This window comes from Staurois parvus, unplaced genomic scaffold (genome assembly GCF_062004578.1).
Source record: "Staurois parvus isolate SC_StPar_1 unplaced genomic scaffold, SC_StPar_1.0 ptg000155l, whole genome shotgun sequence".
Lineage (NCBI taxonomy): Eukaryota > Metazoa > Chordata > Amphibia > Anura > Ranidae > Staurois > Staurois parvus.
Genome location: NW_028317951.1, coordinates 30,037,768 through 30,063,347, shown reverse-complemented (window position 1 = coordinate 30,063,347; position 25,580 = coordinate 30,037,768). Strand labels below are relative to the sequence as shown.

The 25,580-nt window shown below is 41.6% G+C and overlaps 1 protein-coding gene across 24 annotated transcripts in view; it reads left to right on the top strand.

Moving 5' to 3' along the window:
* Positions 1-25,580, top strand: part of DLG1 (discs large MAGUK scaffold protein 1) — a 321,932-nt gene that overhangs the window by 102,607 nt on the left and 193,745 nt on the right. For 4 of the 24 annotated variants that reach the window (XM_089675629.1, XM_089675628.1, XM_089675633.1 and 1 more), the window contains exon 1: positions 18,089-18,680. The exons of 19 other annotated variants lie outside the window; for them this stretch is intronic. In XM_089675629.1, the coding sequence (XP_089531755.1) occupies positions 18,447-18,680 (234 nt within the window). In that variant the 5' untranslated portion in view covers positions 18,089-18,446. Of the gene's footprint in view, positions 1-18,088; positions 18,681-25,580 lie in introns of those variants that run through there. One more of the 24 variants, XM_089675630.1, reaches the window with a different exon arrangement.

Here is a 25,580-nt window from a genome sequence, read left to right as displayed (position 1 = left end):
AAGAAGAAGGGAGAAATTGCCCAACAATAGTAGTGCCAAGCTTGTAGCATCATACTCAAAACGACTTGAGGCTGTAATTGGTGCTAAAGGGGCTTCAACAAAGTATTGAGCAAAGGCTGTGAATAATTTTTTTTTTTTTTGTTCGTTTTTTATTTTTAATAAATTACAAATATTTCCAAACAAACTTATTTCACGTTGTCATAGTGTATTGTTTGTAGAATGTTGAGGAAAAAAATGAATTTCATTTTAGAATAAGGCTGTAACATAACATGTGGCAAAAGTTAAGTGTTGTGAATACTTTCTGGATGCACTGTAAGTTTCTCTTGGCTTGTGCAATCTCCATGCAACCCAGGTGTGTCCTCTGAAGCTTGCTAGCACGACGGTGTGAGTCTGTAACCCAAACAGTATAAATAAATTGTTGGTGTCCTATACTGTACCCCAAGATATGTAATACAGGCAAGTCAAAAATCTTGCTGTTTCAGGTGACCTAACTGTATACAAGTATTAAACACTTTCAATAGCACAAGATTTGTTTTCCGTGGAGTTGAGCTTTAGTTTGACAGAATTCCAGCACATGATCCCATCATTGCATATTAAAGGTGTATATTGCCTGTTGTTGACAGGTGGCATACCATTATGAGTGACAGTAAGTGCTTCTGACATTACATTACCACCTCCTGGGGGTTCTCTTAAACACTCCTTCCCTTTCTGAAATATGTCGTTAGGACTTAGCCTGGCTGTTGATGGCCAGCCTAAGGATGACATACCATATGATGATCTGTAGTGAAGTTCACTTAAAAAAAAAAAAAGTATACAATGTGGTGATCACACACTATTAAGTAGATTTATTTATGTATATATTATTAGGACTATTAGTATTATTGGAGAATTTCAGTATTGGGTTGTGGGTTCATTGAAAGTTTGTAGTATTAATTTATTCTTAGTACTGATTTGTGGTTTTTACATTTTCACATTTATACCACACCTAATAGAGGATTAGCGCTGCACCATCCATTATTTTATGCTTTATTTTGTGGTGTGTAACACAGGTGTTGGCAACTATTCCCACTCTTATATTCATTTTATATGTTTGGGCATTGCATGAGTTTATTGCTATAATAATTAATTTATCCCAGGCTTTCAGTCTGTTTGCTCCATTGCAGAGCAGAGTATACATTTAAGTTGACAAAAAATCAGAGATAATGTTAATCCCAAGATAGCGAAGGGAAGTTGTCCAATTTAGAGGGAGGATGGGATCAGCCACTGCACACGCTCTCTGGTCTATAAGATTTTTCCAAGCTGGGCCGTAAGCCGGAGAATGTATCAAAATGTGAGGGAATATGTAAAGTCTAGGTTAGCGAGGGCCCAGGGTGGTGGAGTAATAACTTTAGTCAGCGAATAACGCCAGCTTTTCAATAACTGACCCTACATGGATTCCAACCGCCTTGTCCGACTCTCAGCACCTTCGCCAAGGGTTCCATAGCCAAAATGGACAAGGCAAGAGAAAGAGGACACCCCTGTCTTTTCCCCCACTGTATCGGGAATAGGACCAGGAGCTCCCCTCCTAGTTTACTTTGTGCCATCAGAGAATGATCGAGAAGCTCAATCCATCTGCGAAAGGTAGGGACAGCAGCCATGTAATGCCGATGTACAAAGTCAAATGATTTTTTTTTATATCTAAAACAACCAGGACCCTGGTCGCAGTATCACCTGAGGGGAGCTGGAGATGCGTGTGGACCTTAAGTTAACATCTGTATATTTTCCTCACATAAAGCCAGTTTAATCGATATTGATCATGGAGGTAATCACCTTCGTAATTCGAAAATAAAATAAGCCTGCATGAGTCACACTGTCAAATCCTTGCCAGGTTGTGGGAGGAGCACTATATGATCTTAGTACATTGAGTCAGGTAACACATCATCTTTCAAACATAGTTATAGAATTGTTGAAATTTGGGGGCTAGAGGCTGTGCATATTTTTTGTACCACTCCCCAGGCAAACCATCCGGTCCTGGGGTTTTGTTATTGGCAAAAGAACAAATAAATTCAATCTCGAGGGGAGTCAGAGGGGCTTTCAAACTGCCCACCTACTCTGTGGAAAGGGGAAGGGCAGGGAGAGGTGCCCCAGCTCTTCCAAGGACCATGTGGAGCCAGGAGAAGGCGAACTGTACAACAAACTATAGAAATACTGGAGTTCTTGCAAGATAGTAGCAGGTTCCATAATCTAAGCTCCAGTACCACTGTCTGGAAACATGGGTTAGCCAAGAGCCTGATATTCTTTTTCTCCCAGCTCAAAGTGTTGATTGGCTAAGAGTATAGTGTTGGACTGGGTCAAAGTCGTGTAGTGAAGATTCAAGTCCCTTCTAACCTGGGCAAAGTGGGAATATGCCTCCGAAGTCTGGGTAGCTGCAAAAACTACCACAATCACGGCCTCACACTGCTCCAGTTGAGTAGTCTGAGAGGCATACCCTATGAACTGCATAAATAACAGAAATTTATTCACCATGAGTCTCCCTTACAATGGCAGAAGAGGTCGAGGCCTCATTAATGGTCCAAAACTTGATCAATTTTGGGGATTTTATTTTAGGGTCATGAACCCAACCTGATGCCAATCACCAATATCCCAGGTCCCGCTAATCTCTGAACTGTACAAAAAAGACACCTTTTAACAAACATGTTAGAGCCTTGAACAGGAGTGGTTGCAGCAGGAAAAGACTATTGCAGGTTCTATTCCTTTTCACTAAGAACAGGAAAATAGAACCATGGTGGACATAGGATCTCCAAAACAATGCCATTTCAGGACTGGGAAAATCTCTTGCCTGACAAATTCTGATTTCTCTTGTGATATACTGCTGGTATGATCAGAATTTTGCATATTCCTTTTAAATCTATGGTGTTTCAAGTCAGTGATTCTGGCCAGGAGTGAAGAACATCTTGGGGAATTGCTTACCATGTTCATATTTTTCTGGAGAATTGCACCTAACAAAGTGGCCACTGAAAGTATTTCTTTTGAAAAGTGATAAGGTAAAGGAGATCCTGGAAGATTGCTGTAAAAATTGAATTTTTGCATGCGCATTTATGTGCATTTACCGTGAATACATTCTTAAGTTAATATTCTGGCCAACAGAATGCATTAACATGCGAATACGCAGAAATGTACATGTTTGGGCTAAAAAAAAAGTGCAAATGTGCATAAACACTCCTCTTTAAATGTGGAAATGATTTATTTATTTGTGCACAAACACTCCTTTTAGAATGTGGAAGTGATTTTTTTTTTCTTAAGTACTTCTGCTTCTAGCCTGTTAATGGGTATGTGTGCATGGACATGTAGCCTAACGTGGAGGTGCGATTTTATAGGCAGAGCAAAAAAAAAAAAAAAAGCCTGTAAAAAGTGTGGATGAGGCCTTAACCAATTTACAACCGTGCTATAGACGAATGATGGCTACAGCGCGGTTGTCCAGTTCTGGGAGGGCGTCATGATGTCCTCCCAGAACTCGCCCCCCCCCGCACATCCCCAGCAGGCACACCTGGCGCTGTCAGAGATCACTGTGTCCTATGGACACAGCTGATCACATGATTAGGTAAAAGGCCAATCACAGCGACCTTTTACCGTGCAATCAGCGCGTTTAATAACCCAACAGATCACAATGTAAATACAGTTGTCGGTTATCAGCAACACTTTCCTCATGCCGATAACCATCAAAGGACATCTGCACTGATATTCAGTGCACTGATCAATGCCCAGCAGTGCCACCCATCACTGCTGCCCAGCAATTGCATCCATCAGTGCCCAGCAGTGCCACCCATCAGTGCAGCATCAGTGCCTCATCAATGCCCACCAGTGCAGCCTATCAGTACTTATCAGTGCTGCCTATGCGTGCCACCTCGTCAGTACCTGTCAGTGCCCATCAGTGCAGCCTCATCAACGCACCTCAGTAAAGGAAAAAATTACCTGTTTGCAAAATTTTATAATAGAAACAGAAAAACTGTCTTTTTTTTTTTTCTTCTCTTTTTGTTTATAGTGCAAAAAATAACCCCAGTGGTGATTAAATACCACCTAAAGAAAGCTCTATGTGTGTGAAAAAAAAAATCACAATTTCATATGGGTACAGTGTTGCATGACAGTGCGATTTGTCATTCAAAGTGCAACAGCGCTGAAAGCTGAATATTGGCCTGGGCAGGAAGGGGGTAAAAGTGCCCATTAGGCAAGTGGTTAAACTGCAGCAACATCCCAAACCTTCCTGATTTGGATACTTCTTAGGCCATTCTGACAGACACAGCTTCGGCTTATCCAATAGTAGCAAAGCTTGCCTGCTCATTCCTGTTGCAATAACGATGGAACAGTAGGAATGTGTGTGGGGACAGAGCGTAGCACAAAGCTTTACTAAAGTGCCTTTTCATAACCACCTGTCATTCAGTCATGCAAGGAAGGCTAGGAAGCAGGTATGTATAGGGCACTTCATATCCACAGCATTGTCTAATAATCAGGATGTTTCTTTGCTGCTACATTAGGACAAAATTTGGGAATGCAACCTCTTCAAATACTAGCAGGTCACACAAGTTCGTTGTAGCATCTGTTTGTTTCCATTCAGTATATACAAAGCTAACAGCAGATGGCAGCAGAGCTCTGTCATTATGGCTATATGTTGCTGCTTACAGGAAAACCTGCATTTTTTTTTTCTCCTGTATTAGCCGATAAATGGACTGGGGGTGGTAATACACCACCTAATAAAAGCAAGGAGTGTAACTTAAGCTGGGCATACACTAATAGATTTAATTCAGCCTGCCTGAATAAAAGAAATCCATCATTTTATATATACTGTGTAGATGGACGAAACTCCTCGGTTAAGCTGTCAAATACCCCAATAGTGCCTACAGCTTATTGGCTGCAGGTGCTGTTCAGCCAACAATTTTCATGCCGGTCTCCTGCGGTGTGTATGGTGTGGTGTGTGGGTTTTTTTTGTTTTTTTCTTCTTCTGTGGAGGCAGGGCAACCCACTGTTAAAACCTCAGCCAATCTGACCACAAATTCTAACCGTGTATGGTGAGCTTAATTTTGATCATGCTTACTAAAATCTTTGCAGAACCCATCAATAGCCATTTCATTGGTGCTGGTTGTAAGTGTAGCACCCTCTAGTGCAGGGCCTAAAATTTCAAGTCTTGAGCTACTAGCCAGGCCTTAAAAGTTAATCTCCACCAGTTGCCCCACCCAACCCCTACCCTGCTACACCCCTAATTCCGCCCCTAAACACGCCCTCGTAAATTATTTCATGAAATGACACTGTTAAATGTTACCCACATTACCTCATGGTCCCCAGAGTCCCCCCACATTACATCAGGGCCTCCAATGTCCACCTAAACACTCCATCATACTTAGACCATGCACCGCATACAACCATAACCCCCCATAATCTTTCACTCACAAAACCATAAATACCAAGCATATCCTACCTACTATCCAACCGAGCAGTACCTCAAATGTCCTATACTGTACCACCCATAATAACCTCATAATCCTGAACCTGACCAAACCACCCATACATGTAGGTTTACATACAGACACACACACACCCAGACATTGTACACACATGCACAGAGACACATGTACGCACAGGACTGGCCCATAAATAGGGGAGAATCGGGCTGATGGGAGAGTCGGGTGGATGATGAAGTTCTGAGGAGATTCTCTGTGCCTGGGCTGGGCTTGGGCTGGCTCGGGAGGATACATTCAGCAGTGGGGCTTGAATGGGATAGAGACCTGGATTAGCAAGGAGCAAAGAGGACAATGTGAGTACAGCAGCACTATCTGGAGGTCTACAAGGGGAAAGACTGTCACAAGTAGCAAGCTTTCGAAGGACAGCACTGTGCTCAATCCTTATCCTTGTTTCAGGAGATCTTCCAAGAAGCCAGAAGGGCTGGTACTGTTTGCAGGCTGTGGACCTGGGAGCAAGCAGCTCTACAGGGGAAAAATACATATCTAAAAAGGGGGGTTTGTGAAAAGAGATTCACAGAAAAGCGGCTACATTATGAACAGACCGTGACACTCAGAAAATTTTCCAAAAATTATGCTTTATTACACAGATATAAATATGACATATGGGCATTCGCCCTGGTTTACCATCACCTCAGTATGAGACAATAACACACAGACCTAAAACCATATAAAATGACATCAAGACCGGTCTAAATGTATGTGCAACAGAAAAAGTGACTGCAAGAGTCTAATATCTCTGTAGTACAAACACATAGGTAAACACTTCCCTGAAGAGGTGTATCCAAAAATTATACCATAGGTATACCATAATATTAAATAATGAATTTACACCAATATCATAATGGTGAATCCCGAACAGGGAATCCAAAAATTATACTATGGATATACGTATATCACATGTATGAAATGCGGTAAGCACAATAAGCGTAAAGAGGGGAACAGTAAGCCTCAGGCCTGTTTGGAAAAAGACATAAATGTCACATATATGATGCAATACATTCCTGTGCCGGCACACGTGGTTGGGGCCCGTTCATCTGTTATGTGAACAGCTGTATCATAAAGCTCTTGAATGGAAATAAGCCCCATTTATTCCCAGGATGGGAGAAAAGGTGCAGATTGCAGCACTCTGCTTGAAATGGTGTCTTCACCACTGTATGTGGACTACACACCACCCTTTGTAGGAAAAGCAAAACATATCCCAAGGAATCTTCTGCCTGTTGAGCTATATGCGGTATGTCCTGTATCCTACACAAAGCACCATAATGTCCCCATCCTGTAGTGAAACAAATAATGTGGGAAGTCACTGACAGAGCTTGCACTCAATAAGATATGTAGGTCATATTGATCACAGAGGACCGTATATCTAATGTCCTGTAACAATCCACTCACCACCTGTGCCGTGGATAAAGGGAATGAAAGAAATGTCCTTCATGGATATTGCCAAACACGGCCACAGAGGCCCAGGAACCACCGCTGACATCCGCCGATATACCGCGGGTTCCAGCCCCCTCTCAGCGCCTGTACTGCTCACGCTTGCCTCATGGCATGTGAAGATGGCTTCCTCCTTATGGGTCAGCGTGCGTTCCACCTAGTGCGCATGACCGGAAGTGACGTATCTGACGTATGACGTCAACGCGTTTCGCCGATGGGCGTATCTCACTCAGCTTCGTCAGGACCAAAGCTGAGGTCCTGACGAAGCTGAGTGAGATACGCCCATCGGCGAAACGCGTTGACGTCATACGTCAGATACGTCACTTCCGGTCATGCGCACTAGGTGGAACGCACGCTGACCCATAAGGAGGAAGCCATCTTCACATGCCATGAGGCAAGCGTGAGCAGTACAGGCGCTGAGAGGGGGCTGGAACCCGCGGTATATCGGCGGATGTCAGCGGTGGTTCCTGGGCCTCTGTGGCCGTGTTTGGCAATATCCATGAAGGACATTTCTTTCATTCCCTTTATCCACGGCACAGGTGGTGAGTGGATTGTTACAGGACATTAGATATACGGTCCTCTGTGATCAATATGACCTACATATCTTATTGAGTGCAAGCTCTGTCAGTGACTTCCCACATTATTTGTTTCACTACAGGATGGGGACATTATGGTGCTTTGTGTAGGATACAGGACATACCGCATATAGCTCAACAGGCAGAAGATTCCTTGGGATATGTTTTGCTTTTCCTACAAAGGGTGGTGTGTAGTCCACATACAGTGGTGAAGACACCATTTCAAGCAGAGTGCTGCAATCTGCACCTTTTCTCCCATCCTGGGAATAAATGGGGCTTATTTCCATTCAAGAGCTTTATGATACAGCTGTTCACATAACAGATGAACGGGCCCCAACCACGTGTGCCGGCACAGGAATGTATTGCATCATATATGTGACATTTATGTCTTTTTCCAAACAGGCCTGAGGCTTACTGTTCCCCTCTTTACGCTTATTGTGCTTACCGCATTTCATACATGTGATATACGTATATCCATAGTATAATTTTTGGATTCCCTGTTCGGGATTCACCATTATGATATTGGTGTAAATTCATTATTTAATATTATGGTATACCTATGGTATAATTTTTGGATACACCTCTTCAGGGAAGTGTTTACCTATGTGTTTGTACTACAGAGATATTAGACTCTTGCAGTCACTTTTTCTGTTGCACATACATTTAGACCGGTCTTGATGTCATTTTATATGGTTTTAGGTCTGTGTGTTATTGTCTCATACTGAGGTGATGGTAAACCAGGGCGAATGCCCATATGTCATATTTATATCTGTGTAATAAAGCATAATTTTTGGAAAATTTTCTGAGTGTCACGGTCTGTTCATAATGTAGCCGCTTTTCTGTGAATCTCTTTTCACAAACCCCCCTTTTTTGAATGCCTTTTTTGGCTACTGAATGGAAACCAAACATTGGGTGACACGATAACTTAATTAACAACCTCTTAATAACTACCTATGAAAAATACATATCTACATGTAGCTACGAGAAGTAAGCTGATTTTTGAGGGACTGCTAGTTCCTTGCCCATAAAGGCAGTTGCTACTGAACAGTCCAGGATCTGCCTTTGTACATAGGAAGGAAGTATCCTCCTTCCATTGATTCAAGCCAAACTGGGCATCCCATAATCCCTGTTTCTGTATCCAAGTTGATTTCCCCTAATAAAACAACAAAACCAAGCCCATGGACTGGCCATTGTCTTTGCAAAGTTAGGCAACAGGTATTTCTCACACAGATTTGCATCCAGAGAGGAGCTTAGGGGTACCAAAACACAACAGCCCTCATGCGGGTAGCGCTACTCAAGAAGTACAACTTACTATTTAATATGGTAAGACATTTTACAGCTTACTAGAATGAATCCCTTCCTAAACAGATGGAAAATCTTTGACATTTAACTGCTTCTGTGCCACTTATATTGTTTTAGATTTATTCAGGTCCCTGCAGTGCATCCCTTCTTTAGGGGGTGATTGATATTCACTACTTAAAGATTTCTTTGGGACTTCTGCCTCTCCATTCCTTTGCTGGTTTTATATAGTTCAGATAGTTTTTGCTTATATACTTCTCATTGTATTGTGTACATTTTTATTTTGCACGTTTTTAAGCATTGGGCAGACTAAATGGATAAATATACTCAGGGGCGGACTGACAACTCATGGGGGCCCCTGGGCAATAGTGGATCATGGGGCCCCTGTGTCCTTGCCCAAACTCAAAAAAGCCTATGAAAAAGGTACCAGGGGCATCACACGGGGCCCCCTACTGACCCCGGGCCCTCGGGCAGCGCCCGAGTTTCCAAATGATCAGTCCGCACCTGATTATACTTGAATGCCTAATCAAATACACATCCTTTTTCATGGGTAATGCAATTTATTTCTGTTGGTGCTTATTTGCAGTTGAGGGATTCGTTGGGGGTAATGCACATTTTATATGGGCTTCCAGCATCATGCATCGGACCGCAAACATTTTATTTATTTTTTTTATTAGCACTGCACTTTGTACACTGGGTTCTAGGAATCGAACGCCTTGTTTCCATTGACAATTGTATCTTATGTGTAAAACTATACCTACCAAAATTTGCACACCCCTATCCTTAGTGCTGACTTTGCAGTATTCTCTTATTGCAGTTGTGGTTATGCAGTAAGCAAATGAAAGTAGAATTCACAAAGATTATTAGAAGGTTTTCATAACCATCATTTTTTGTTGTAAACATTAGCTGCAGTTTGTGTTTTTCATGTATTAACTTACATCATGCATACTCATACAGCAACCCATTCATGTGCCAAATGCCCCAAAAAAGATTAGTTTTTTTATCTTTTGAGTGCAGCGTTGCGCAGTCTTTACTGTGTTTTGTAATGTCTGCAGCACTTTTTATGCGTAGCTACTACCCCCACTTGGGATTCCATTAACATTTAATGGCAGTGCAAGCATGATGGGTATTTGTTCTCAGCTGCATAAGATACTTAGAGAGGTGGAGAAACATCAGAACACTGGTCTTTCCCTCTGCAGGACAAGCAGGATGTTCTCTCAGCACAACAAGAGAACTGACCATGCTGAGAAGGATGTACTCTCATGCCTAGTATGGTCAGTTTGGAATAGGAAAGCAGGGGTCACCAGGTATTTCACACAAAGGAATCAATTTAAAGAACAGAATACTTTTTAACTCATGTATGTGGTACAGCAGATACATATCAGGAATATGCAATGTTGTAACATATTCTTTAACTACTTCCCGTATGCTTTAGAGCAGACATACTGCTACAGGGCGGTACAGGTGCGCAAAATCACGTGTGTGTGCATATATACGTGATTTTGCATTTCCGGGTAGGGGATGCTTGCGCGCCCTACCCATGCCGCCATTCACGGCTGCGGCTGTCAATCACTAGGTCCCGGACGGTGATTGCCGAGCATTTCTGATGGGGGGGGGGGGGGGGGGGACGACTGTTCGTAAACAGCCATGCAAAGCAGTGTGCTTGCGGTGAGGCACAAACACACAGCCCCTAGGAAAACAGCACATAGTTAACCCTGATCACCCCACATGTTAACACGTTCCTGCCCAGTGCTTTTTATTAGCACTGATCACTGTACTGGTGTCATTGGGGATGTCAGTGACACTAAGTCAGTTCTCCCCAGTGTCAGAATGCCCACCGCTGTCTTGCTATAAGTCACTGATCGCCGCCATTACTAGTAAAAATGAAAAAAAAAAAAATCACAGTATATATACCGCCATTTGTAAACGCAATAACTTTCACGTAAACCAAATAATTTACACATATTGGGATTTTTTTTTTTTTTAAATCAGACATGTATCAGAATACATTTTGGCCTAAATTTATGATAAAATTTGATTTTTTTTTAAAAACCTTTTTTACTGAACAAGTTTAATAGCAAAGAGTCAAATGTTTTTTTGTTTTTTCCTCAAAATGGTCAGTCTTTTTTGCGCTGAAAAAAAAACCAAAAAACAAAACAAAAAAAACCTCACAGGTGATCAAATACCACTGAAAGAGAGCTCAATTTGTGGGGAAAAGATGTAAATTTCACTTGGGTACAGCGTTGCATGACCACACAATTGTCCGTTAAATTAATGCAGCACTGTAACTCTGAAAATGGCCTGGTCAGGAAGGGGGGTAAATCCTTTGGAGGGCAAGTGGTTAAGATCTAGCTTTATAGCTGGACTTTAGATAGGATGGAAAAGGAATTTGTTTAAATGGCAGGTGAATTATGCCTCAGAAGTATATAGATAGCGCAGTTTGTCATTTCTCAGTGTTTTCCATATTGCACAGATTTGCTGTGTGTATGTGTTTTTTTTTTTTTTTTTAAGTCCTTCAGCAGAGTTCTACATTATTTATGATGTTCTGTTGCTTTTTAATATTTCATTTCATCACCTTCTATGCAAAGAAAGCCTGTTCGTGTCCTTTAACATTGTTTTCATCTACAGTTACTGTAAACTACATTACATTAGATTTGTTTTATGGGTGGGTTTATGGCTTTTATCACCTCCTAGGGACCTGAAATGCTGTGTGTATTTTTTTTGTGTATGTATATTTTTCCTGTAGTATGTCAGTCTGGAAAGCTCAATCTCTCCTGTGTGCGACTGTATTTGGGCCTAATGGCATGGCTTTGAAGCTGCTGCAGGTTTGCGCAAATGCCTTGAGTTGCTCGTACTTTATACTTGACCATAGTTACCTGTCCATAACAAAGTCGCTTTAAATGTCACTTCCCCATCTACACATGCTTTCTTTCCTTTCTCTCCCCTGCCAAACATTCCCCAGTTGCACAGAGGTATACTCAGCACTTCTAGTAATGGAAAGCATGTGTCTCACTGCCTATATTCCCATTGCTCATTTCCCACTGATGGCAGAATATAAACAGAAAATGAATAAGGGAAAAAAAGAAAGCTGTGAGGTCACACCCAAAATCCATGCCCGATTCTTAAACGAGCATGCAGCCTGGAACAAGTAAGTGCCAACTGAACCATACCAGGCCACATGCTGCCCCCCCTCCCCCAGCAAAGCACCTTGTCCCTATGTTAAGGACAAGGGCTTCTTCCCCCCAACCCTGGCCCAGTGGTTGTAGTGGTGCTTTGGGGTTTGACTCCCCAGGTGTGAAGGAGTATGAGGTGCATAGTACTCCATAGTATACCTTCTTATTCACAAAAAAGTGCAAATAAACACACAACACAAAAAAGTCCCCCAATGCAGATCCATAATCGTTCACTTCATCCAGTGATATAGGTCCGCATTAATCACAATAAACGATGGCCACAGATGTGAACGAAAAAAAAAGCCTGCCAAACCTGACTGGTCCTGTCACTTGCCAGCTCTCCCTGCAGCTAAAGTAATCAAAGGGGTGGGGTCACCTGTGACATAACCAGTGTCCCTTATGTCATTGACCATATATGGACACATCCATATATGGTCAATGAAATTGTGGGTGGGGTCACCAGGTGATTCTGCCCCTTTTACTTCAGTGGCAGGGCTGAATGATGTCTAAATGATTAAGTAAACAAAGGGGCCGGGTGCTAGGTCACCTGGTGATGTCATCAGGTGACCATGCTTCTTATGAGGTGTGCACGTGTGTTTTGGGTGCACGAGAATGCATTTTTTGCTTTGTGTATTTGAGATGTCATTAACAATGAAGGGGACCATAAGCATGGCATGCATTTTGTGTTTTAGACACTTGTAGAAATTTACACTAGTGTAATCTGGGCCCAATGGCCAGTTTGAGGCTTCATTTTACACATGCAGCTTTCCTGTGTTAACCATTAAATGCCTGGAGTACAGCAGATACTTTTAGGTAGGTTTGCCAGTTTTGACATAATGGCATATATGGCAGTCATTAATATTCCAGTTAATTCCACATCCTGCATAATCAACTTTTTTTTTTTTCTCTTTCAATTTAGTTCTATAGTTCTTATCTCTCTGGGTTTGTTTTGCTTGACTGCATCCCACACCATAGGCCTTGAAGAAAAATTAATGCCTTTGCTTTCAAACCTTTTTAAAAATTTAATATATTGAGCGTGACATAAGTAGTACTCAACTGGCAAATACCTATTGATCTTAGCATTTCTGTCTTATCTTGCTGTTTTGAGGTGAAGATTTATTAATGATGCATGTTGGGCTTTGCATTTTGTGTATTAGTTTGTTTTAACCTAATTGATGACAAGCAGAACTTTGCAGATCCTTAAAGTGATATTAAACCCTCAGTTTTATTAAGCAGCTGATTTAATCACTTACTGCATATGCAGCTTCTTTATCTTTTTAATGCTTGTCCATGTTTCAGTTTAAGCTGGTGCCATGACTTCTGTCCCAAATTTCTAGCTTCAGGGAGCTTTAAGGGAACCACCCTTGCATGCAGTGACCTAGATTTTTGGCTCCCTGTATTGTGTATCTATAGAAACACATAGCCCCATAGACTAGGATGTAAAGGCATGCCCTTGCCCTTCTCTACGCTGACAGACTGACTCAAGGCTGCACTGTCCACTGTTAACACTTTCCTGTGAAGACTGGAAGTTCAAAGAAGCAACACTGAGAGTGCAGGAGCTAGCAGCATTGAAAGTTCTAAACTACAAGTGCTGGGGTAAGACTTTGACAAATGGCTTACTAGAGAATGTTTTATTGTTCTCCATGTGTTTAAAAAAATGCTGAGGGTTTAATACTGCTTTAAGGGCTTATGCATTGGAGCTGTACAGTGTGCAGAGGCTGCAAAATTACTTTTCATGGACTTGTAACTACTGCATATAACTGCTCATAGAAGATGCAGTTTGTGACATTGGCTGCATAAAGCATTACCATGCACAGGTGCTCACCTTGGCGTTTAGTGTAATGGTTGTAGTCTGCTCAAGGTGCTATACAGGTCCTGGGCCATTTTTCGGACCAGCTTTGTGAACAGGTAAGATTAGGTTACCCTGTATCTTTGACTGTCGCTGTTAAACCAAAAAACAAAACTGGGACTTGTTTGGAATGTATCCACTTGATTTTGCAAACCTTTAATACTCGGTCACTAAAAGCATAGTTTCAGGTAAATCCTCAGACAACAGCTTTAATACAGCCATCACGGTCCAGGGCTCCAAAACACCAGGCTTAGTCTCCATTCTCTACCGAAGTCATAGCATGATATTCATAAGCCCAGCCTTGAAAAGGCGGACATGGAAGAGAACGAAGAGGATACAGAGGCAGTATTAAGCTGCGAACACACTGTCGTGTGTGTTTTTGTCCCCCCCATTCAGCCAGTGGACTGGGGGGGGGGGAGATTCATGCATCCACACAAGTGATTTGGATGCAGGAGTACTCCCAGTCTTTGTGATATTCTCCATGGGGGTTTTAGGCCTCATGGTAGCCTCCTTTTTTGAGCTTGTACTATGTGCTCAATTTCATTCGAGGCTGCTCCAGCTCAACATTCTGACCTACAATAAGCACACCTTCTCTTGACTTACACGTGCACTTGTCCATCCAAGCAGGGAACATTGTAACTTGGTGGATCTCTAAACCAACCTTGAGAAGTCCATCCTTCTTTCCTTATCACTAGAAAGTGATAACAGAGGATGCCAAAGTTTCAGGCTGGGGAGAACCGTTCCAGTTCTTAGTCCATGAAACATGGTCATCAGTGTAAACAAGCTCCCTTTCCACATCTTGGCATTCGGGGCAATCATCAATCAGACAATGCTAAGGCTATGGTCTACAGTAACCACTAGGAGTTATGCTGCCTTGAATGAAGCAAGCCAGGTTATCTCTTGGTCATAAACTAACTGTCCAGACATTCCTGCAATCCACACCTCAGGAGTCAACAAAGGGAAAGCGCAGACTACCTCAGCTGCCATCACTTGTATAAAGGGGAATGGGACCTTCATCCTGATGTGTCAAAAATGGAGGATCCCCGGATGTTGATATCCTTCACTTCAGATTCAACAACAACCAACTTTGTAGCCAGGTCCTAACATCCTCTAGCACAGGCACTGGATCCCTTGACAATCATCTGGTCTCAGTTCAGGCTGATCTATGCCTTTCTTCCGTTGTGTATTCTACCTTATCTGATCCACAAAATGGAGATTTGAGAGAAGAAACCAGTATTTCTCATTGCACCAAATTGACCCAGTGGAGCCTGGTACACAGACATGCTCAAACTACTAGTTGATGACCCCGGGCTTCTTAGCAACAGGCCAAACCTGCTGTCCCTGGGACTACTATTCATTCTTTCAAAAACTGATGGTTTTGCTCTCCCTTGTCAAAACCTTTTATAATAGGTATTTCTCAGATTAGTCCCCCTCCCCCTTACAGCCACCTGTGCTTCCTTTTTGGACCTCATTTTGGTTCCCTCTGCCCTGCAGAAACCACCCTTTAAACCTGGAGTCGGCAATCTGTCAATCGCGATCAACCGTCGATCGTGGCCAGGTGACTGGACCACATTTTCAGCATCTCTGCTTTAGTTGGACTGATGTGAATAAATCAAAGAGTGCGCTAAATATAAGTAAATACAAAAATTATTAGTTTAAAATAATGATGTTCGTGATAGAAACATTTTTTTTTATAAAAGTCCATCCACCATAACAAAGTAATTAAACAGTTTTGAAATCTTGTATAAATCAAACACCGTGCAAAAAAAATCCACCACCGAATGAAATGGGTACACTCACCAGAGCTCCATGCTGACCAGATTATAAGTCAGCAAAGATGGCGTTTGCTCTGGGAGCGATGATCAGCTGAAGTAATCCAAACTGGGAGCAATATACTGCAAGCAGCCAGTCAGCACAGTATGGAATAGCCTTAACAGCAGGTAGTCATCACGTCTCCATACCATAGATCATGTTCGGGGAATCAAAGGAAATCATGGTGCAGTACGTTTAAAACCCAAATGTTTTATTAAAACGTCAGAAATGCACTCACAAACAGGGTGTCTAGCCGACACCAGCAATGACAGCCTCAAGAAAGCAGGGACGAGTCTCGCTCACCGCGATATCACAGCCGACCGTCTACAAGGAGCGTCCAGACGTCACATCCAAAAGAAGCCCCGCCCTACTAGTTTCGTCCGGCTTCCTCACGGGAAAAGGGGTAGGGATTAAGGTGGTAAAACTGATGCTCAAATGCAACTTGGGGCTCTTGAACAAATGTGGCAGGCGCTGCTGTTCTTCTGAAAAGGGATCTGAGCATGTTTGACAGGTGGTGAGGAGGCGATATGTAATGCTCGTGATTGTGGCATGGTAGTACAGCAATTGTAGGTTTGTCAGGCGATACTATGCCCAGTGGCGTATTTACCACGAGTTAAGTGGTAAGGGGTGTTTATGGTTGTAGCAGGGGGGTTCAGTGTCTTCTTGCTATGTAGCCTAGGGGTGGCAGACTGTAGTGGTGCTGGGGGTTGGGTCAGTGGTCCTGTGTTGTCTAAGACAAAGTATTAAAGCCAAAATCAGATTTGCAAAATGTGGTCATCAGTGTGATCCGCAGTCTTGAGTGCAGGTTTTCTTTAGGCTCCCCACACACTTGTGTGTTGTTTTCTCTGTTGCAATGCATTTTTAGTTGTACAGTAGGTTAATACAGTAGTGTGATGCATCGCAGTTCAGGGTACTAGAGCCTAGTACCCTAGGGGGATGTGAACGGGATCTTTAAAGACCCTGTCGCCACCTTTATAAAATTACAGGTAAAAGTACAGAAAAATCAAATCTTTTAAATGCTCACTTGAAGTATTTTTCCTTCTATAGATTTACTTGCAATGTACCTTTTTGGACTTGCTTGATTTACTTCAGGAAGCATAAAATATTTTTTTTAGCACAGCCCCCTCCCTCCTTGTGCATCATAGCCCATTCCTCTTGTGGGAGTGTTTCATTAGACTGGACATGATCAGTTTATTTTTCATTCAGCCAGATGGCTGGTTCCTTCATCCACACAAATGAGGTGGATGGTGGAAATTCCCCTTCTCTTGGGAACATTGTTTTCTGCCAGAGGCACCAATGGCTGCAGCCTCTGATCAGTTGAAAATTCCCAACACATCTGTCGAGTGAAGAAGTGCACACACGGATTGAAATTTGGTCTGAGTCTGCTGGACCAGCGGAATTTCAATCTGTGTATGGCCTGCTTTACTTATTGTGCTGGCCCAGCTCCTCTGGCGCTTACTTCCCCACATAGCCCTTTATGCAGTTGCTGAGTGTATTGTGGCTGCAGACACCACTTGGATGTCTGCACAGGTAAGTAGTACACATAAAATACATTAAATGTACATATTTTTTTGTAAATTGTATTTGAAATGAATGAACTAGCTACAAGGTTTTGTTAAATATCTGGATTAAACAGGGGTCTTTAATACCTGTCTGGTACTTTAACACTTTCTTTTTTGGGTGGAGCTATCTGTCTAGAACCCAAGAGAATTCTACAAACCTGCTTTGTGATTTGTGACACAAGTACATTTTCCTGTGTGTTTGCATGCTTACATACGTGTACATTTTAGATTATGCTCCTTGAAGGCTGGGACTGATATAATTAAATCTGTAAAGAGTTGCATAAATTGACTACACTATACAAGTGCCTATAGTAATAATAATTGCATTCAGGCTTACTGATTTAATATGAATACCTATTCTAGTGTGGTGGATTTTGATGTTGCCCAATACAAATTGATTCTATATATTATAACATTTTTAAATGGGAACAGTCTGTGGATTTTTTTGTACTAGTAAGGACAATATTAAAATAATGATGCAGCTGCCTATAGATTTTTTGTTTTTACCTCACTATTGTAATATTTTATCTGTTAAAGAGTCTTCAAATAGCACCTCCCATTAGGTTCTTATTTATCTAATTCTAAAAAAGACAATGCTAATGCAACCTTTCCGGGAATATTATTTCAAGAAGCATCACAGTATTGTAGTTGCTATTTAATTGAAAACACTTAACTAATTGTCTATGAAGAAGATCAATTAGAGTATATACTTTCACTGTTTTTCTTCTATTTCTATGTATAATTTATGTCAACAGTGAGAAATGTCATTCGATTTTACTACAGGCGGTGATTGAAACTTGGTAATTTAGCCTTTCCCCACCCAGTACATTAAATCAGGCAGCCCCAGTGGGTCTTTGCAGTCAAATGCTTCTAGCATCCTACCTGCTAATCGACCTCACTTCCTGGCTTCAGTCTGCCTAGTTATCAGCTAACAAAAGAAGAGCAGCTTTTGATCCCTGCAGACCTCAGAGGCAAGAAATCATGGGAAGCAGATGCAGTGTGAATTGCCGTTTCTTTCCTTTTTTTGTTTACTGCAGCAATGAGCAATACCTTTTAGACATGTAACAGGTATAGTGTTCTGCATGACTACACTCCAACGGGAAACAATGAGCACAGCAAGGGACCAGGATTTTTGCTTTCTGATTTGGATGTGATGCTGCTGTAATTCTATCTGCAGTTCTTGCTGATCCTTCACCACTCGGCAGCTGGTAGAAGAGTAAGACTGCCTGGCAACCACCTGCAGAGCTGCAGAGATGAATTACATTTTCGGAAACAACACACTCTTGTACTCCCGCTCCAATCGAGGTGGCAATACTAGCTCCAGTCATAGCTCTGTAGGCCCAAAACTGAAGCCATGGGCAAAGAAGGGCTCTACAGAAGAGCTTAGAGCTGAGCCAGAACCTTCTCGATGGCAGCAAATAGTGGCTTTTTTTACTCGCAGACACAGCTTTATTGACTGCATCTCAGTAGCTGCCAGCTCCGCCCAGGTAACTTGCCACTTGTTGGAATGATTTGTTTAAATATGGAATGTTTGGGAAATGTAGTTTTTCTTTAAATATGCTGGTTTGGGCTGAAATCATCTGAACCTACTAGGGAAAATCAAATATTAATATTGGAATGCGTTTTGTGTGGGCTTTGTTTTGTCTGCTGAGCATGCACCTGTTTGTTCAGCATTTGGGTTAGGATTTGATCTAATTGTTGATTTTATAAATGCATTGTGTTCCAATCTACTCAGCAGAATGTAATATAACATAATGCCTTGCAATGCTCTCTTGGTTTTTGTCCAACAAGCGATCATCCTTTTTAAAAATGAAAATGGTTTAATGTTTAGCATTGATTAAAAGCTTATAGCTATTATTTTGCTTGTAAAAGTTTAAAATAATTAAAAGTCATGGGTTCACTGGGTGCCAAAAATCAGTGTGCTTCAATACTTTACAGTTGCATTGTTTTGTGTTTAGGCACCTTGATAATATGTGGTATTAATACTATCTATGGCTCATTTTGTTATGTCCTTTATAATTTTGTAAGAAGTATTGCTTGTTCATGTTCAGCTATTTAGAATTATGCATTTCATAGTATTAGGTCAGATCTGATGTCAAGTTAGCATTGATCATAAACGAGGACTGGGTTTTAGGTAGAGGATGTAATGGCTAAATTGTCATTAATTGTAATTTTATTAAATTTCTGTTTTGCTTACATTTTAAGATTAGCAAAATGTTCTAAAATAGCAGTGTAAATTTATTTCCAAACATCTATGAGAAAACGTCAACCTCATATGTATTATGTAATGAAACTAAATACACTGTTGGTGCTCAGCGCTGTCTATCATCACCATTCTCAAAGAATATTGTTTATGTAAGTGTACAGCTTTGTAGGATTGTTCTATAGCGACCTAACCTTGAACACTCAGGCACTATTCTTTTGCTGCCCACTGTAACACTTCCAATAAGTAACTTTCACAGGCACAGTAGGTAGAGTCCTAATGACTTTGCTGTTTATATAGTTTAATGCAGGATTTATTAAGAATACATATTTTTAAATTTATCGCTTAGTCAGTGGCACCAGGTACACCATTGACATAAATATTAAACCTGTCTTCCCACCATAATAATTGTACTTCTGTTTTGACACTTTTGTGAATTGTATAGTTGTATTTTCTTGCATATCTAGGAGGGTTACACAACTTTCCACTATTGCAGCTTACAGGTTCCAGTATCAACTGTTCGCTAATGAGTGCGCATCATTGCTGAGGGCCTTGCTTTGCTTTTCTGTAAGCTGCCTTAACACCACCTCCAGTTCCCAGTCAAGATAAGTTGGTAGCATTGTGCAAGGCAATAGTATATTTGTTTACCGCGTTAAGTTCCTGCTGTCTAATTCCTGATGCGCAGAGAATTGCGGAATTATCCATATAAATATTTAAGTCACTTCTACCAGCACACATCCACCATATAATCAATATTTAAATAAAGGTGTGTGTGTGTGTGTTTATGCTTGCATTTTTTTTCCTCTCTGGGGGAAAAAGGAAGAAGGGGGTGAATGTGAAAGGGTTTAATCTTTAGATATTTGGAATAATTTCACTCTGTACAATTTGTACCAATTGTATGTTGGGATATGGCTTGTATTAACATATAAACAAAGACCCTTTAAAAGCTGACATTAGAGAAGTGCGCCTTAATATTAATATAGAAAAGGGAAAGGTAGTTGTAATACATTTTTAATGCTCTCCAAGCATTCCAGATAGGTCATTTAAAGGAGAAAATAATACTCTATTGTAATTGGACCAGCAGATTTCTCTGAATGAAAGGCCTTTGAACACATTGTAACTTTGTGCCAGTTTCAGTTACATTTATTTATTGATGGGGGCAAGGACAGTGGTTTTGTTTTTATATTGTTCTGGTGCAGCCAAAAAGAGCTCAATGATAGCAAATGTTGCTAAGAAGACCCTTTGCTGCCCATGTGTAAACAACATATATTAATAATCCCATCATTGCCTTGGAAAAATTGAGTAGGCCTTTCAGTAATTTTATGGCTGTGTAAATGCATTACTCATACCTAACAATATCCAGTAACTGTATTTAAAAACTGTACCTTTTTATCCGTAAGAGCACCGGCATTTACATGATTTTATCATCTCTGAGCGAGCATCTCCGTGTGGGAAATAGATGCTGACCTGTTTTGTCTCTTGGAACTCCACTTTGCTGGAGTCTTCAGCTCTGATGTTGTCTGCCACAGATTATGTCTGTATTGCGTTCTCCATAATATAACATAAATAGAAAAAATGGATGAGTGAGACCCCCTTGCTAATTGCTACAGCTTGTGGGTGGAGTTGTGAACACATGAAATTGCTCTTCTGAAGTTCCAAAGAGATAGAAGACTGGGCTAATTGATTTGGATAATGTATTTCTAACACATCTATATCAAGAAAATTGTAACTGCCAGTTCACATTGATTTCAAATTCTATGTGGATCAGATGTGATCCGAAAAGCATAGATTCGCATGTAATCTACTAAAGCATTATTTCCAATGCAGGCTGTTCACATATATGCGGTGCAAATTTGATCTGGTCCAAAAAAAGGGCCCTGCGAGAGTTTAGTGCAGGTGTGGTGCAAATTTAATCGCCTACTATGCCCAGTCCCCTCAGAAATCGCATTCAGTTCACGCCTGTCCCAGCAGAAATCACACTGTGGTACCGCACTTTGAAACCACATCAGATTTGCACCGCATTAATGTGAACTGGCTTTTAGTCTACTCAAAATGCCCCATGTATAAATGTGTTAACTGTTTTTGTTGAGCAGGGAACTTAAAGTAGTTTTGCAGCTCTTCACGCATAGAAGTTCTTCTCAAAATGCCTGTATTTTAGCTTGAATAATGATCACGCTGATGGGTTTATAATATTAAAGCTTGAATGCCAGGAAAAATTAAAATGCTCCCTTGCAGTGGGGTTGTGCCTGCACTTCAAGTTTTAAATGTTTATTTAGGTCTAGGGCAACAAGAAAAGACCTTTTACTTACCTGATTTTCTGCTCCCACAGACTGTGAGCTGCCAGACTGGCTCCGGCAGCCTCTTCTTACCTATTCCCTAGTGGTCATAGGTACTTTGATATCATGAAGACCAATGCAAAGTCCATAGCTCTGCATTGGATGTGAAGATGGTGAGGCACAGTCCGTTGTAGTGTAGGGGAGCGCCGACTGTCGTAGCAGCAGAGTATTGGGTAGGTAAGTGCTTTTCCCATCCCCTAGACTTAAAGTAGCATTTTAACCGCTGCAGTGCAGGGGCAACCTAATGAAAGGAAGCTTTTTGTTTTTCCTTGGTTTGAGATATAAATCATTCCAGTTACTGACTTGTATTACAGATGGTTATATGAGGTATGATTGCAAAATTGAATATTTCTTTTGAATTACACTTCACTGGAATGTTATGCATCTGCTGTATGTTGTGATGTGTGTGTGACATGGCATGTATCATGCACTGTGCCATGTTTTCTGCTCAGTGTAATAGGTCTTGCCGTATATGTTGCCAAGGCAAATTGATTTCTCTTGCCAATTTTTTTGCCTCATTTTAAATACCTTTTCTCATCAGCAGTTAGAACAGTCTTAACTTCAGCAGCGCACTCGTTAAGGCTTGTAGGAGGAGTTTTCTCTCTGCTCTAGGAGGATGTAAAATCCCTGACCCTCTGTCTGGACAGTGCTGGTTGGCCCTGTGCTGATCACATGCATTCTCCCAAGAAAAAAAAACCCCAAAAAACCTCTAGCAATACACACTAAACTGGGCATGTGGCTACTGGTTCAGTCTGTCTTATCAGTAAATAAGACGTGGACATTTGAACAAGAGGAGGGGCATAGAAACAGGATCAAATGGCTTTTTTACACAATGCAAAAGATTAACCCCTTAGGTTCCAAAACTGCTAAATACCTTTTCTCAGCAGTTAGAGCAGTCTTGTGACTTCTGTCAGTGTGCAGCAGAGCACTGGTTACAGCTTGTAGGAGGAGTTTTTTCTGCTCTAGCAGGATGCACAACCCCTGACCTCTGTCTGGACAGTGCCGATTGGCCCTGTGCTGGTTACATGCACTCTCTCAAGAAAAAAAAAACTCTCTAGCAATACACACCAAACTGAGAATGTGCATGTGGCTACAGGTTCAGTCTGTCTTATCAGGTGGACATTTGAACAAGAGGAGGGGAATAGGAAACAGGACCAAACAGCCTTTTTACACAATGCAGAGGATTAATCCCTTATGTTCCACAGTGAGTATAATAAGCATGCTTTACTGCATATACAGACTGATTTTACTGTTGTGGGTTTAGTAACACTTTAAGCCTGATGCACACCTACAGGACAGAAGGATGGAAGTTGCCACTGCTGTGCTGTCACCACAGTCCTACCTTGTCTATTTAGTGAATCGCTGAACTTACAGAAGCATATGTATGTTAGTTTTCCTGTTGCATAGTATGCACTTGCTTGAGCCAATTTAATATGCTAAGTGCTAAGCTAAGGAAGTAATTACAGCTCTGGAACGTGCACCTTCAAAAACAAGCTGGCAGTAGTGGCTGCCATACTATTAGTCTGAAGGGTTCTTTTTAATTAAAGTTATTTATTTTCTAACCCTTGCTTTAAAAAGACACTGTAAAGGAACTTGTATAATTTTAACCCTTCGCTTTTTAAAGTAGGTAATCTGTGTTAGAACATTACCTGTGCTTTGTTCTGAAGTAGAGAGCCTGCTGAGCCGTCTAGTTTTGCAGATTACAGCTTGGCTGAACTTTGTTGTAGAGAAGAACAATTCCTGCATTTGACTGCATTCTAATGTTTTTGGCAGTCTTCAAAAGCAACTTTGAGCACCTTTCTTGGTGGCCTTAGAGGACTCTGCAGCTTGAGTCTGGGAGAGCCGCATAAAGGTTTAATGGAAGTGCTTGTTTTTAGAATTAAGCTTTTGCTATGCTTCAGCAGGGTTCAACATTACTTAAAGCCTGTTTAGAGGTACAGCCATCACATTAAGATTTAGTATTTTCGACCTGCAACTAAAAGGTGCTTTTAAGGGCATAAAAAAAGACAGCTAGGTGTTCTAGGAACTTCACCTTCTCAAGGTATCGCCTCTCAGCCCGCTGTTTCCTGCTCACACTGTGAGGTAGGTGGTGCCTACTAGACGTGTCAACATATGTAAACAGGACAGTACTGCTGAGACTAAGACAGCAGCTGAAGCTGCTGCTTGTGCTGGGGGAGAAAGCATTTAGTGCAGGTGGATAGAAAAACTCAGTTTTTGTAAAACCTCAGACCACTAACGGCCATCAAGTTATGGCCAGGAAGAGGATAAGGGGAAGAATTTTGTGGGGACGGCAGAAAAGATACACCGGCACTGTAAACTTGCCAGTCCACGTGGACAGCTGTCAAGCAGTGGCCTGGCAGGAAGAAAGAGGAGTCCTGGTGATTGCGCAAAATATTCATGGGAGAATCCTTTTTTTTTTTTTTTTTTACATTTGTTAGTCTATTTTTGTTCACATTTATCCAATTGCAGCCATATATTATAAATCCCCCAACCCCCAGATCCTGGATGCTTGTCTGCAGATAAGGATGGGCAGCGTTGGGCTAGGTTCACATCTGTGTGGGTGGTTCCTGCTGTGGGTCCGCACCTGTTACCGTACTTTCAGGAGGCACGGTAGCCACTTCAAATGAATGGGCTGCGATGACTGTGCAAAATGCAGCTCACAGAGCCGCATCAATGTGAACCTAGTGTTATACTGGTTAGCTACAGAACTATCAGGGGGTCAAAGTGTGCTCATATGGAAGGCTCCTCACTGTCCAAATCTGAGGGTTTGTTTAATCTGTAGCAAAGTCCATAACTTTTAATTGCAGAGCGATGGAACAAATTATTTCTAATATGCATTTTGAGCTATGTGCAACTATGGTATGTCCTGGTTGTACAGAGTTGCCTAGAAATCAACAAAACAGTTATGTTGGGCCTGCTTGTGGCCACTATGTGGTGAATGGATTTGTTGAGCTCAGACTAATGTGTTAATGTCGAAAGTCCCAACTCTGACCCATCCCAGACTTCTTACCTTGCTCCTTTGCCTTGCGGCTCCAAGGATTACAGACTGGTGGCTTTGACTTTCCACATCATGAAGACCTTGGAGAGACTTATTTTACATTGGTTATGGCCCGAGGTTAGTACATACTCAGACCCACTATAGTTGGCCTACCAGTTTAGATTGGGAGTTGAGGACGCTCTTCACAGTAAACAGCATGTATGCACGCCTAGATAAACCGGCAAGCACTGTGAGGATCATGTTTGACTATTTCTTTTGATGCCATCAAGCCGACTTTCCTGGGAGTGAAGCTAACACAAATGCAGGTTGATGTCTCCTTTTGTCCTGGATAGTTGTGTACCTGACTGGAAGACCACAGTATGTGCATTTTGTAAAACTCTATGTCAGATCCAGCAATACTGGGGCCCCCGCAGGGAAACATTGTCTCTCCCTTTCCCTGCACTGTCTTTACCACTGACTTCAACTACCAGAGTCATGCCATCGTTAGAAGTTTTCTGATGACTGTACCAGTAGTGGGATGTATCAGTGATGGTAAAGAGACTGCATATAGAACTGTGGTGGAGAACTTTGTAACATGGTGTGAGGATAATCATTTTCATCTATATGTGATGAAGACAAAGGAGCTTGGAGGAGGAAGGCATCTGTGACTCGTTTCCATCTGTGGATTTGGTGGTGTTGTGGTTGAGAAATACAAATATCTTGGAGTGCATATAGATAACAAATGCAACTGGAGTAGGAAGCGGTCTACTGGAAGCTAATTTTTTGAGGGGGCCAATGTCCCTTAACATGGTGATGATGAAAATGTTTTTTAAGTCTGCTGTGACATGCTGGGGAAGCAGGCTTTGGGTGG